Consider the following 15,515-nt stretch of genomic DNA (forward strand, 5'->3'; position numbering starts at 1 on the left):
TCAGGGCACAGAGTTCAACAAATCCTGCAGGAAGACATCGGGGTCTGGAATTTCAGAGAGAACACCTACAACATCCAGGAACTCCGAGAAGGATTCAGCGGCCATTAGTTCATCCTGGAAAGCTCTCAGCACACGCTCGGAGGCCTCAGAGATGGGCATGTCGTTATGACGCACGTACTCGGCCAGTGAGAAGGACCAGCCCCCCTCCGTGTTGCTGGTGGGTACTTTCCTGAACATGTCAAAGACGAGATCCACCAGGCCCCAAAACAGAAGAGGGGAGCGATAAACTGCATACTCCCTTGGTGTTTTATCTGTGAGTTTGTTGGTGCAGACCGCTGAGACTTTGCGGGTGTGTTCGGTGACCAGGAGCCTTCTCAGGAAGTACATGCGCGAGCTCCTCCAGCGTTCAGGGGGCAGTATGTGCATGGCCAAGATGGTGAAGTAGTGTGGCCCGTCCACCTCGTACGAGCTCTCCACCCACTTGTCACACGGCTGCTCCTGAAAACCTTGCAACTTCTTCTCCTCCCGAGACGTGGCCCTCGTAGTGTTGAGGAGATGGAGTGCAGTGTGAATGATGTATGGGATGAGGTGGATGTTGCTCTCTCTCCCTCCTCCACCTGTGTCCACGCTGAACGACTGCTCAGTGGAAAAGCGGATGAACAGTAGCTTGGTGTCGTGGATGTTGAGCTGGTAAGTAGGCTCATGCTGGCCTGTGCACTTCTGTAGATATGTGTTGTGCCTTGCCAGGCAGGTGGAAAAGGCTGATTTTGGAACATGCGGCCCCCACAGGGGGAGCAGCCCATTGCACTTGGTGTTGGCATTCTGGAGAGCAGCGCTCTCCCACTCCTCTCGTCCACGACTGACAGCTGCCAGGTGGCAGTCATAATGGACTATGTTAAAGTGCGAGACGCTGCTGTAGCCCTGCTGCTTCTGAGGCTTGTTTTCAAAGTCCTCCAAGAACACACACTTGGTGAAGGTGTATATGCCTAGGACTTTAGTTGGCTGGACCTTGTAACCCTCTCTGCAGATACAGCAGGCCAGGCCTGGCTCCTCTATCAACTCCTCCATCTGTTTGAGAAATGAGGTCTTGGTCACCACCTGACCCTTCTCGTTGGTCGTCATTCCCAGAGTGCCCAGGGCTTTCTGCCTCATGGCCATGGCCATGCGTTTCTTCTCGGCCCTGGTCTCCCTGCGGGCGGCGTCTATCTTCAGGTTGATTTCGGCATGCTCCCTCAACGCCTCCAGCAGGTTCTCTGCCAGCGTGCCGATGCCCTCGTCACTGGACACCTGCTCCAGCTTATGTAGGTCGGGGATCGAATCGGCACCTATCAGCACCTGCGTGGGCGGATGTTGGGTAGCCAGTCCACGGAGCAGTCTGAGAATGAAGGGTAACGCAGGTCGAGACAAGAACTTTGCCCAGACATCAGCATCCAGGTTCTTGGCATTGGGTATATGTTTCTTCATGTAATCGAGCGCGCTCTGCGTGATTGCCTTCTGGAGAATGAGGTCTTTGAGCTGATGGCCATTGCTGTTGTTTTTTATGCCAGCAGCAATCTTACAGAAGCAATCTAGAAAGACCTTGTCGTCTACACTGTGCTCCTCGTCGTACTTGTCAAAGCTGCAGCAGGGCTTGAAGCGTTCCACCAGGATGCACATCTTCTCCAGTTCACCGAATGACAGGTAGGGGATGATGCGCAGGAGGCCCTGCAGGACACTGGGGTTGGAGCGGACGAAGGGGGTGGTGATCTGGTCCAACAGCATCACTAGCTGGTCCTTGTCTCCGGTCAGCAGCAGGTTACCTCTGTCCTCTGAAATCTCTGCGTTGGCTTCGTCTAGAATGATCTCCATGATGCTCAGGACCTGCTCAGCTATGGAGGCTCCACCGCTGTCCTTACTCTCCTGCTCAGCCACCAAAGACAGGTTGAGAGTTCCCAGCATGACATTGAGAGTGTTCTTCTCCGGTTTTACCAGCTGCTGCCTGTTCACACTCACCTTAACAGAGTAGCTGAAAAGCTTCAGCAATACAGTAAGTAGGTGCCTTCCTTGTTTGAAGTCTTTGATTCCAGAAAGTCGGTTGAGCATACACTCCAGTCCTCCACAATGGGCCATCACTCCTGCCATCTTGTACACCTCCTTGTCATCCAGCTCTTCATCTGTTGTTGAGTTCAGTGACTCGATGAATTCCTCTGTAGCGTCTCCCGACAGGCCCCTCATACGGTAAATAATTATCATGGGCACACGCTCATTTGTGGGGAACCAGACCTTCTTGTACACCTCAGCCACTGACAGATCCAAACTGATGATCTTGTTGTTGACCAGAAGCTCCATGCCACTGTCATCCTCCAGTAGTGCCACCAGGTCACAGTCCTGGCAGATCTTGTTTTTGATGTCCCTCATCAGGGGGCCAATGGGGTCGTTGCTGCTGTAAGGATTCCCTGGCATGTGGCCCTGCAGGAAGTCCTCCTGCTGGGGGTCTTTCTCCAGCGTCACAAAGAACTCTGTCACCTCATTCTTCTCAGGATAGATGATACTGCATAGTCTTTCAAAGATGAAGACAGGTGTCCTGTAGTCATCCAGGCTGTAACGCTTGGCTGTCTCTATGCACACCGCCATGAAGGCCTTGGTTTCAGACTCCGTTCCTGTCGTCATGTCCTCCAGCATCTCCAGCAGCATGTCCTGGGTGTTGTCAATGAGTTTTGTGCGCTGAACCACCAGCTTCCTCAGGCAAAGGTAGCCGTTCAGCACAGTTCTCACTAACCTGCTCTTAAAGTGCCGTTTGATGGACTCAACCTCTACAAAGGATGACAGTAATCCAGTCAAACTCTTGAGTGCATAACCTTGCTGCAAGTCTGTGCTAAGCGTAGCCTCTTCCAGAGCCAACAGATTGGCTATTTCCTGGGTGATCAGGTTACCGATGTAGGGCAGGACTCCACGAGCTGCTAGGTACACCTTCCAGTGAGCTGGTTCGATCAGTTTCTGGTACAGATCCAGGAATTCCGCTGCACACTCCCCCGCCACTCTCAACTCATCCAGGTAACTGGTGAGCAGGTCGAGGACCTGTTGTTTGCGGCTGGGAATTGTAGTCAGGGCCTCGACGATGGTGCAAGCTGCCTGTCTGGCTGCCTGAGTAGCAGGAGTGAAGAGAACCTGTCGCAGCCAGTTGTTATGGCTTAGCTTGAGCAGCCAAGGGAAAGGTCCCTCTGTCTTGGCTCTCATGAACTGCTTCCACTTCCATACGTACTTCTCTAGCATGTACTGTCTCCGCAGCTCTGTCTTGCTCTGAGGCTTCGACACCGTCTCCTGGCATCTTGCCGGGAGACACTTTTTCCAGGCCTCATAAGATGCTTTGGAGTCCTTCTTGAGCCAGAGTCGGGCCTGTGCATGGATTTCATTGCTGTAGGGCTTGACTGTAGTCAGGGACTCAACAGCAGCATCCTTGTTCTTTTTGCTGGTGGGAGAAGGAGGTTTGATCAGCTTCTGTAGGATCCTCAGGCACATTAGAGTGATGTTTGCCACAACAGCAGGAGTCTTTATGTTAACTGACATGAGGAACAGACTTAGTGCGCAACGCAGCCTCAACTCCCAGCATCCTCCCACTTTGGAAATGGAGTCTGTAAGCAATAACATCTCATACTGCAAATTGCTGACCTGCTGACCTTTGATGGCAGACTCAACCTTGGCGATGATGAGGTCATTCATCTGCTGAGTGGCCTCCATGTGATCTCTGGTTAGAAGACAGACCAGCTGACGGACCTCCTCCCTCATGGCGGCCGTGCCTCGCCGCAAGCTACAGTCAAACAGCTCTGCAATGAGACCCTGCAGGACCAGGATATGCCGCAGGGCAGGGTTGGTAGCCAGGGCACGGAGCAGGGTGATGCAATGGCCAGTGACAGCCGAGGCACAGCCATAGCACTTATTGGAAGAGGTGGGGCCACAACCGAGCATAGAATTGGCGCAGTACTGGCTGGCTGTGATGCTGGGCTGGTGGCTGCTGCTGCTACGTGAAGACTTGGTGGCAGCTTCTCTCTCCTGGAGGTCATACTCCAGGAGCTCCTTACGGGACGCCAACACTTTCTGCATGATCTTGGAGAGCTCATCAAACGGGGTCTTGCATCCTCCACTGTATTCTTGGGCCAGCTGCTGGATGTACCTGTTGACATTGGCCGAGGGCGGGCCAAGCCCTGCCGCCACACCCAAGTCATCCTGTGGTTTCTCTGGTGCCGCCTCGTTAACTTTGGACAGGAGGCTCTCCAGCTCTGGCCGGCGGCCCATGAGGTGGTGGTATATCTGGTCAGCTTTGTCCAAAAGAGTGTTGATATTGGTCACCGCCTTTTTCCTGTCCTCCTCGTTCTCAATGGGATCCACGGCACAGCACGGCTTAGCATACAACACAAAATCAAAATGGGCGTATTTGCAGAAACCACAGGTGTTGCAGAGGAAGGGGTCCTTCTCATCATAATTGATGGCCCTGCACTTTTGGCACTGGTTGACATTCTCCCGACAGTTCGCACACACCCCTGGGTTGGTGGGCACTGAGGAATTGCAGCGCGGGCACAGGAGTGTGTCGGTGGAGGCCTGGTAATTTTCATAGAAATCTGAGAACTCGATCATCAGGTTGGATGCGACAATGGGCAGGGGGAGGTCAATCTTCACCTCTGTTTGTCCTGGGATAAGCTGGACCTGCTTAGCTTTCTGCCAGCATGCAGGCTTGTTCTTCAGCTCCACGACAGCCTGTACTGTCCTGTGGTTGTAGTACAGGTTGATAGTGCGAGCGATTTTGGTGCGCTTCAGTTCACCAATTGTCACTGTGACCTTGCTGATGGTGTGGCTGCCGATGAGCTTGACCACCTGCTGTGTGGTGGTGTAGTGCGTGTCCACTTTGATCGATGACAGTTTCATGTTTGAGAAGGGAACTTCAGGGTTGTTGCACGCCAAGCAGGGGTCACTCTCCAGGAAAAAGCCGCCATCAAACTCCACCAAAACTGACAAAGTGTTGTAGATGTTGGAGTTTGGGTGGTTGGTTAGGATGTGGTTCTGTGCCCTCAGAATCTCCACAGCTTTCTGAGAGTATTCCTTCAGCTTTTCCTCAGTCTGTGAGGTCTTGAGGGAGAAGTATCCAAGCAGGTCGACAAATTGGGCAGCTTTGCATCCGTAAGCTGGCATCTCAGGCCAGATAGCCCAGGTGAGCTCCAACAATAGCTCTTGCTGAGTCTTACTGGAGTTCATATAGATATGCAGTGCCAAGGAATGGGCCTGCCAGCGCATGGCAGTTGAGTTGGACTTGAGGAGAAAGCAGCGAATAAACTGAATGAGAGTTTCCTTGTCGACAATCTTGTTGAGTTGGCTGACCAGCGCCGTGCACAGCTGATCCTCTTGGCTGCCAACCTCATCACCCTCCTTGTCTTTCTCCTTGTCTTCTTTTTTGCTCTTATCACTGGACGACAGGGAGGCTGCCTTCCCACTACTGCCAGAGCCTCCTCCTGAGAAGGAAGAGGAGGAGCTGGCAACAACCTTGCCTCCACACAGGGCACAGGAGAGGAGCTGGAGCAGGACTGGAGAAACACCTTCATCCACCAGGAAACTGACCTGAAGCAGGAAGTACAGCACAGAGTCATCCTTCATACAGAATCTCTGCCAGTTGATGGTCCTCTGGGTGGCGATTTCAGCACAAGCCTTTAGATGTTCCATCAGACTGATGAGTGTGTCGTACTGCAGGGCAGAGCCAGATGTGGCAGTGACCACGCCGGCCCGCAGGAAGATGCCCTGCTCCTCCAGGAGCTTCTTGATTCCACGCATGTGAGAATCCAATGTGTGCAGATCTCGCCGCTGCCGATACGTCTCCTTGGAACCACACATAAATAGCAGCAGCTTGCGGACCTGCCTCCTCACAAACGGTGTCGGCTGGATCATCAGATACTCAGACAGGATATAGAACCAGGAGTGGTCAAACTCAGGAGGTGGGATGCACGGGTTGGTGTCTGCGAGCTTCTTGATTTGGTAGGGAAGCCGAAGCACCATCTCAGTCAGAAGCTCAGAGTAGGCCTCAAAAACATCACCAGCATGACCCTTGACATATTGGCGCAGGAAGAAGGGACTCATGTCAGGTGGAGAGGAGGTGCTGTGTGGGCGGAGGAGCTGGCTGATGGCCACGGACTCCTCCTCACGCTGCTGGCTCTTCCAGTACTCCAACAGGGACTTCAGCACATGCAGACAGTAGTCGATGGCACCCGAGCTGAGCAGGGCTGTTGCTGTGGCGTTGGAAACCAACGAGGACGACTCAGAGCAGGATTTGGAGCCAGACTTTGTTCTAGACATGACGATGCTGAGCAGTCTCATGATGACCAAGTGGACTTCATTGATGGAGCTATGCTCATTCTTTCTGGATATATCCTTTTTGTGCATGCCAAGCTCTGCGATTAGTTGTGCCAGAAGGTCATCTAGGGCACCCTTGTCCTTGTCGTCCTCTCCATCCAGGTCAGAGGTCAACATGAGGATGACCTGCATGTAAGGGATGGCGTGGACTCCGCCCACATTGTGCAGCTGTGGCAGTTTCTGCAGCAGGCACTCCAGGAGCATCAGACGCACCGTGTGCAGCCTGTTGCTGGTGTGGATATCTCCCTCATTCTCTCTCTCTCCCTCCTGCTGGGCTGTGGTGGTGCTTTTGGCCCCGGTACTGGAGCCTGGACACACAGTGTGGCCCTCCACTGTCCTGTCCCCATATGCACTGCTACGTCCTGACACCTTGTGTTGCCCTGCTACAGAGTCGATGGCAGATCCTCCACTATCTGAGCCCACACTGCCACCGTGTTCTGCTGGAGATGTCGGCAGCATGGAGCCCTCTGTGGCTGCAGGTCTGCCCTCGTTATCTGATGCCGGGGCTGAAGCTGTGGTGTTGGAGAGTGTTCCAGCATCCAGGGAGGAGGAGCTGGGGGCCTGACCCGACAGATCCTGCTCCTGCTTTCTTGGTCCAAGCACTCTAATCAGCGCCTGCTTACAGGCAAAGCTCACAGATGTATCTGGGCACAACAACATTCGCATGTAAATCTTGGAGGCTACATTGATGTAGTCCAGTTCACAGGTGTAGTATCCATGGATAATGTCCACTAGAGCATTCACTGTTACTTCTACGTGGGACAGACCTGGCAGATGGGCAGGAGCCAGGAAGGAGTTCTTTGGTTTGAGGGCATGGAGTTTCCAGAAGTTATTCATCAGTTGCATGATGAAGTTACAGTTCTCGATCTCTCCTGGCTTTTGACCGGAGTCATGAAGCGGTGGCTTGTTCTCTGTGAACTGGACCAGGTTGTTGGGTCTCGTGATGGCGATGGAACGTGTTGTAATCACCAGCCTCTGGAAGACATCGGGGTCCAGCTCTCTACCGTCACGGCCGCAAATGTTCAGACACTGCACTGCAGTACCCAGCAAGGACTGGTCCTTGTGATTGTGGTAGGCCGTGTGGCTGGTGTGCAAGCTGGCCAGAAGTCCTTTGGTCCGCTGCTGTACACCAGCTGGGGTCGGTATGGAGAGGAGCAGGGTAGCCAGCTCTAGTGCTGCAGCCTTGTTCTTTCCCTTTTCACTGGAGGAACACACTGCAAAGCAGCTTTCCAGAGCTTCAAGGGAGCTGACCACCAATCTCTCTAGTACGCTGCCATTGGTGGTGGTGGCGGTGGGTGTGACTATGTCGCCATCTGATGAGCCGTTGCCCTGGTTGAAGTTGGGGCTGCAGACGTTGACAGAGGTGGATAAGTCCTCAGATGGTTCCTCAGGCCAGCCAAACTGTTCCTTGGTCTTACCGTGAATGATGATAGAGTCCAGCATGGTCACTCCAGCCGAGTCAACGGATGCTCCAACGAAGATGGAGAGCTTCTTGTCAGCCTGCAGGGCCTCCTCTCTATTGAAGGGCAAGTCGAACCAGCGGCCATGTTTCAGTTTTATGTGCCTGGTGCGACCAAAGAGCTGCAGGTAGGACGGAGCCCTTTCAATGGCCTGAGTGCCCACCTGTATCCGCATCCCTGTCATCACCACGGAGCTATTGTTGTTGACTGCTTCTATCGTGAACCCGCCGGGCTTGGTGTTGGCGACATACATCCCAGTGGAATTGAGTCTGTGTTTGATCTGTTGTCCGTTGTAGACCTGCAGTAGGTCATTTCCTCCAAACTCCACCTCTGTCAGTTCCTGATTGTGCTCAAAGAAGTCAATGGGGAAGGTCACCTGACTGGTGGTAGCAGCTGCCTTGCCTTTGTGTACTGGCTTCATGATGCCGATACCACAGCTGGGCTTCAGTGAGGGCTGGAGCCAGTAAGACGTGTTGTCTACATTGGCCATGTAAATACGCAGGCTACCATCCTCACACAGCACAATTATGGTGGTTCGCTGTTGCTCATTGCTGGCAGTAAGGCGGATAGCCACCATGTCTTGGATCTTAGCCTTGGCAGGCAATGTTTTGATCTCCTGGATCAGGAAGGTGTCTGGTTTGACCATGATGACAAGAGGAATGCCTGTTGTCTGCTGCACACAGCACACCAACCCTGGGTGGTTCATTACCTCAGACCACTGACACAGAGCAGGATATTTCTCCCCACCACTTGAGCCTTTGATGTTGATGGTAAAGAGTCTCTGGACACTGGTGGTGCTACGGCTGATGGTGGCGGCAAAGGACTCACCCTGGCTGTAGCTGAAGAACAGCATCTGGACCACATGGGAGTAGTAGACCGACACGCCGCCTCCAGCTACCTGATCATTGCTATCCTTCAGGTCTTCATGTGTGATCTCCAACGCATTGGTGACGTAGAATGGGCCGTGTTGGGCACTGCTAGACTCTTCCATGACCTGAGTGTACATGTAGCCTGCCGAGGACATGATGACGATGATGTTCTTTCCCTCTTCATTGAAGAGGAACGTAGCGTCCCGGATCTTGGAGCTCGGGAGCAGAAAGTAGTACATGGGACTGAGGGCGTCCACAGACAGGTCATAGATGTTAACAAAGTCAGCTGTGATGATGGCGAGTTCAGCCTGAGAGCCAGGCAGCCAGATAGCTTTGATAATAAAGTTGCCAGTGGCTAGCTGCGGATGCAACACCAGGTGGTCTGACACAGAGCCTGTACTGCTGAACGTCAGAACATGACAGTCCTTGAGACCGCACACGGCCAGATAGTCTTCGTTACAAGGGTTTCCCGTCAGGCTCAGGACAGTGAAAGGGATGTGAGCCGAGGCCAGACGGGTCAGTGTCAGCTTCCTCTTGCTGGAGTCAGCCTGCTCCAGGAGGGAAGACAGCTGCAGAACCGTTATCTTGCCCTTAACATGGCTGACAGCGAGGTGCTGTCGGCGGCCGCGGGGGGACGACAGGACACACATGGCCACAGGACGTAGGACATGAGCACTGATGAGCTGCTGGATGATCTGACCCTGGTCACCGCTGTAGTTCATCTGCACATTCTCAAAGGCTCCTTGCTGGGAGCTGAGCATGGGTACCATTAACTGATCAGTCATCTCCACAGTCTTGTCCTGATTGTGCAGTTCATTGAGGGCCTGCTGGGAACGACTGTTGCTTCCCACAGCAGACGCCTGCTGTAAGTTTGTCTGGATGGCATCCCTCAGGAAGATGATCATTTCCAGAATGACTGCTGCAGTGGACGACCCCAGCACTTGTGCCAGAAGCTCTTCCTGGCAGCCCTCGATGCTCTTGCACACGCTGCTTTTCTTCTTCCTGTCCTCATCACAGATTGTGACCGTGCCCTTGTCGGAGGGTGAGGCATTCTGGTGGCGAATTGCGCCCTCAGGGATTTGCAGCTCGCTCAGGAGCGCTGGTGTGGTTCCCATTCCATTGCTTGGGCTGTGTTTGACCAATGCCGCTCTTGTTCTCTTCCCGTGTTGACCTGAGGTATTCGGTCTCACCCGGCAGCTGCCATCCTCCTTGGCACCGCAGTCACAGAAGAAAGAGCCGTATTTGGCATAGGAGATCTCATGCTGTTTGTGACAGACCTTGGCGCACACTGTGCACACACCTGCCCCATCCGCCATCTTACAGGTGTAACAGTTGTACCAATGCTGGTTCATGTATTCCTTCTGAGAGATGGTGAAGGTGCAGAGTTGCAAGGCGTCTTCATCAGAGTCTTCAGCCTGAGAATCGCCTGCCTCCACAGCAAGCTCCTCTACCCAGTTTGAGTCCACCTCCATGGCTTTCTCCTCCTCCTCCTCCTCCTCCACCACCAGGAGAGCAGAGGAGCCCTGGCCACTGCTCTGCCTCAGGGCGTTCATCACATCAGCCAGGTAGGAGATGATGTGGCATGAGCACTCGAGCGTGCTCGCATGCTTGCCCCGAGTCAAATTTGCACTCGCGTTCTCCTCAACATTCTTCTGGGTCAAATATTTCTTGCAACTAGTCAGCCAATCAATGGCAGCCCTGTGCAGCTGCAGGTGACCGGCCCCTTGGCCAGCGCTAGCCAGAGTGGCCATGAGGACCATGAGGTCAGGAAAGCCTGTTCCGTCACCATTGGCAAGCATGTCTGTTGCCATGGGTATGAGTGTGCGGAGGAGGACCGTGCACACTCCCTCTCCCACCTGGCTGTTGTCTCGTACAATATGGGTGGTGAGCACCTGTAGGAGCTGTCGGTTTTCCTGAACGATCTCCAGCTGCTCCGAGTCTTTGAGAGGGGTTGCTGTCATGCGTGTGAGCCAAGCCTGGAGGCGTGACGGCTCCACGCATGCCAGCTGAGCCAGGGATCCGCACAGGCAGAGCAGGCTGGGGTTTGGACTCTCCTCCGTGAGTTGGAAAAGTTTGGTGAAGAATTTTAGCACCCTATTACAAAACTTTTCCGATAGGCTCTCATTGGCTGTTGTCATCATAATTTGGACCAACTCGCCACTGGATGAAAATAATTCCTCCATAGCCTTGCGGGCTAGACTGCTTTCAAGCTGCTTTTCAAGATATTGTAGGCATTCCTCCAGCACAGATTCATCCAAACCACTATTGGGGTCTGAGTGGTTTGCGATGATGTTGTAGCAGCCAGTGACCAGGCATTCATAGATGCGGGCCAAGAAGGCGTCTGATTCTGCAGCACCCAGGATGCGCTCGAGTGATGGGATGCTGATCTCAGCTACACTCTCTGTGCTGCTCTCCAGAAGGAGAGGCAGCAGTGTGCGCACCACCTGTGAGGGGGTCAGCTCCTCAGTGACAATAAGGTCTCCAGTGAGACGAACCAGCGAGAGGAGGATGTGTTTGAGAGAGGAGGCTAGGGCCAGGGACTGGCAGCCTAATGTTCCCAAGTGAGCAGCCTGAATGGCACTGATGTAGCTCTCTGATGGAATGGTGTCGTTGGCAAATGTATTACGCCATGATCCAATGTTGGGGAACTCATTGGTGTGGATGTTATTCCAAGTCTCACACAACGTCTGCACAGCTGAAGGCAAGTTCTGCATCACACTATGACCAAGCGTGTTGGCCTTGCAGCGCGTGGAGCCGATGGAGAGAACTGCTGCATAGCCTTGGAGTTTGGCTTCTGTCAGCTTGTTCTCTCCTTCCTCTGGGAGACTCATTACCATGTAAGACCTTGTGAAGGCAGTGTAAACATCAATCAACTGCAGCGTAACAGGCAGCAGGTTTTTGGTGATCTCCGAGGCTTTCGGGGTGTCCGCCTCTATGGCCACTTTGGACAGATGATCATCTAGAGACACTTGCACCATGGAAATGACCGCATCCAGTGTGTAGATAGCTTGGAGCGAGGGCACCTGATGAAGTGGTAGGATCGCACTTGAGTCCACGGATGAAAAGGCAGAAATCTGCCTGGCGATGTATGCCTCTGCTAGTTCCACGTCGTACTTCACAGTGCTGCATTTGGCCGCTGTTGTCTCGATCAGAGAGGCAGCCTGGTCTGCTGTCATCCCCTGCTTGACCAAGTTTTCCTTGATCCAGTTCACATAGGTGGGAACACGCAGACGAGAGGACCACCGTAAGGTGTGAAGGATGTCGCTCTCACGTGGGTCACTGCAGCCAGTGTTCAGCTGTTCCACGTAGGCTTTTGAGGGCGGCAGGACTCCCAGAATCCTCCACAGCACCAGGAAGTAGTACTGAAGCGAGCAGGCCTCCATGGGAGTGATTGGTTTGTTTTCTTGTCTCCTTGCCGTGTCAAACTGAGACCCCGCTGCCAGGAGTGAAATAAGCCATGAGTAAAGTTCATCATATTTCAGTGCACCACCAAATAGCTGGGGAAATACCTTGCTGTCTAGTCTGCTAATGTTGTCTTCAGATACCTCAGGGGACAGTACGCAGTAGAACCTAGGCTGTATGGTGGAATCTGATGAGCAGTGCTTGGCCCAGTTGTCCTCAACCTCCTTAAAACCATAGTAGAGTGGGAGGTTGGTCTGTTTTCCTCCATCATGAACAGAATTTGGCCCAGAGGGTGGTGGGGTGAAAAGATTGTACTGTACCTGTTCAAAGAGGTACGAGGGTGCCTTGGAGTAGTGGTGTAGCAGGTAATCCAGCACCAAAAGCAGGCGCGCCAGGTTGAGGGGTACAGCCTTCAACTGGGTGTCTTTGTTCTGGGCCACCTCTGTGATGGCCTGGGTGACTAATGTGAAAACGGAGCGCCGGCCCTGCTCGGACAGGTTGTGAAAGAGCAGCAACAAGAGCTGCAGGTGTTCCACGTTGAGGTCCTCATCTGCGTGTACGGAGCCTTGGATGATATGCTGCTTCAGTGTTCCCAGGAACCTTTCCCAAACCTTCATGCACTCGGGCACATCTGGTTCTTCTTGCAGGCTGGCTTTATTCTGGCATATAAAGATAAGTCTCGAGAGCACTGAGAGGGACTGAGGGTGGATGTAGAGAGGCCATGGACCCTCTGACAAGGGGACAACTCCCAGCTTCTGAAGAAGGGTGCTCTGCAAGGCTGGGGATGGGAGGTCTGATGTCACCAGGGTGTGGTTGAAGTGATAAAGCGCCAGGGAAAACACATCTTTGCCATCTTTGTCTACGTCTTTGATGATGCTGGCCAATATAGCCATGTGCTGGTCGGTAAGAGACACGCTCAGGTAGTTGCGGATGAGGTTGTTCCGAGACTTCAGCATGGAAGTGGTGAAGTTCAGAATGCTGCATGCCAGACTTAGGAACAGCTCTGGATCTTTACCGCCAGGAGGTGGGGGGCCCACTTTCTCTTTGGTTGGAGAGATAATCTCTTCAAACGAAAGGCCCAAGATAGACTCTCTGTCATCATCGTCTTTACGGCCAGCCAAGATGTTGCCGTTCTGCTTTCCCCTCTTCATTCTAGGGGATGTCTCCAGGGGTGTAGGTGGGGGAGCCACTTTGTCTTTGGTTGGAGAGATAATCTCTTCAAACCAAAGGCCCAAGATAGACTCATTGTCATCATCTTGATTGCTATCCTCCTCTGTACTGCTGAAGTCATCTTCATAGTAGGTGTTGGAGTCAGTGGAGGCACTGGCATCACTGCTGACTAAACCCTTCCTCTGGCGGTGGAGAACACCTGCCTTCTTGTATGAAGTAGACAGCAGGGTGAACAGCAGGTTGGTCAGCGGTACAGAGTCTATGAGCCTTTGGACTCTCTGGATGGAGGTGCTCTGAGCCATGATGTTGAGCTCAGCTGGAGGTCCATCACTGTCCGAGCCTTCATTGTTGCTGACCCGGTGCAGAGCCTCTACTTGAAGGTCCTGGAAAAGCGATGTCAGGAGTTTGATGGAGTGGTTAGCCAGGATAACAGACAGAACTCCAAACCCTTGGTGTTCTTTCCCCGGGCCAAGTGTAGGGAACCCACCTCCATCTTTGGTGTGTGCAACGATGTCCTGAACACGCAGCGCAGCCAGAGGATCCTTCTCCTTACCTTTATCGGCCAGGGCAGTTGGGCTTAGGTTGAGGATCAGGTACAGGCTGTTTAACAGGCACCAGCCTCCCAGCAACTGGAAGTTCTGATAGTGCTCACCGCCCGCTCTACGAGAGTTACTGATGGCTTGTCCAATCATCTCATAGATTTCCAGACATTTCTGGACGGTGGTGGCTGCATCATTTTCATAATCTTCCTCCTTTGTCACTGCAAAGCCATTGCCTACCTGCAAAATGGCCATGCAAGTAGCCACGCTTACACCAGCATAGAGACAGCTCATAGCCAGTACAGTCATATCTAGTAGTCTGCCTGGTGTCAGTGGCTCCAGGACTGGTAGGGAGAGTGTGTCCAAAACCATAGTCACGTCAATCACCAGTGAATGGAACCCATTGCGGACTGCAGTGGCATCGGCCACAGTTGCAGGCATGATGAAGAATGAGTTGGCTGATACAGCATCCTGAAAACGGTTGATATAGCGAAGAAGGTAGGGCAGTTTGAGGCACACTCGTAGCAACTTCTCAGACCCACCTAGTTCCTGTAAGCTTAACACATTCTGAGAGACAAAGGCCTGAATGGCCTGATCCGTTGTTCTTTGGTCATCACAATCACTCTCAGCCTGCATGTGCGGTGCTGACGGAGAGGCCAAGATAGTGGTATGGTCAGCGTTAAAAACCGAAGTCAGCTGATTGAAGAAGTTCATTTGGACTTCCTTCTGTCGGAGCTCTGGGTTCACAGCACTCTCTGCCACATTTGAAAGCGTCTCGACAGTTTGAGGCAACTTGGCGGACTTCATCATAGCAGTGAAGGTAATGATCTCTGTGCGATCCAGTGTGCTGCGACCAGAGCAAAGTCCTTTGATCAAAAGGACCAGGTGTTTCTGTGACACAGCACACGCTTCATCCAGGTTCTCCAGCCTCAGTAGGGAGAATTCCATTAGTACTTTGCATGCTGCAGCCACCGACAGCAACTGATTCCTGGGAATTTGTCCACATACAGTGGCAATGGAATGTGCAGAGAGCGCCACAAACGACGAGTAGAATGGCTCATGTTGTTTGTCATGGTGAAGAATCTCAGATTCGCCGTTTATTATCGTTCCAATGAGCTGAGGTAGCGCTTCCATTTCCAAAGCAGCCGCATACGAAGCAGATAAAAGTGGTTGGATAGCCGTTGTCCATTCACGTTCTCCGTGTCCTCCGCTCGACGCCATCGCCATCTTGAAACCCCTGGGACCAATTCTGGGGTGCGTTCAGATATAGTGCACTGAGCACACTGTACGACACAAACTAATATAACAGGGGTGCGCATATCCGGACGCACCCCTGTCGTGTCTGACATCAGTGCATGTTGTAAGGTTTGTGTCTGACATCAGCGCATGCTGAGAATCTCCATATTTGACTCCATATGTGTCTACCCACCCACCCGGATAGGATAGGATACGATGTCCCCAGCATAAATCTTGCCCAAATGGAGTTCCTCACATCATAATTAGCCCAAATATGGAGTTCTACACAGTTATTTGGAATTTATCAATACCGTATACTTAGGGCACCATTTGTCAGTGGCTTAATAGGACCCCTTATCCCTAAACTTCTTTGCCTATTTTTGAGGGGCGCTAGGCCCTCCTATACACAGGTTCAATGTTTGTTTTGTAAACGCATTGACAATGAAGGTATAATTTACGTCATAATG

General features: G+C 52.7%; 1 protein-coding gene across 1 annotated transcript; it reads right to left on the minus strand.

Annotated features, from left to right (window-relative positions):
- On the minus strand, positions 1–15,033 carry LOC310873789 (E3 ubiquitin-protein ligase UBR4-like; the record flags this gene model as incomplete). The annotated part of the gene is made up of 1 exon (XM_083786341.1): positions 1–15,033. The coding sequence occupies one exon, from the start codon at positions 15,031–15,033 to the stop codon at positions 1–3; it is 15,033 nt and encodes a 5,010-aa protein (XP_083642467.1).
- Positions 15,034–15,515: the final 482 nt, after the last annotated feature.

Source organism: Protomyctophum parallelum, assembly GCF_964188405.1.
Source record: "Protomyctophum parallelum genome assembly, chromosome: 16".
In the NCBI taxonomy this organism is placed as follows: domain Eukaryota; kingdom Metazoa; phylum Chordata; class Actinopteri; order Myctophiformes; family Myctophidae; genus Protomyctophum; species Protomyctophum parallelum.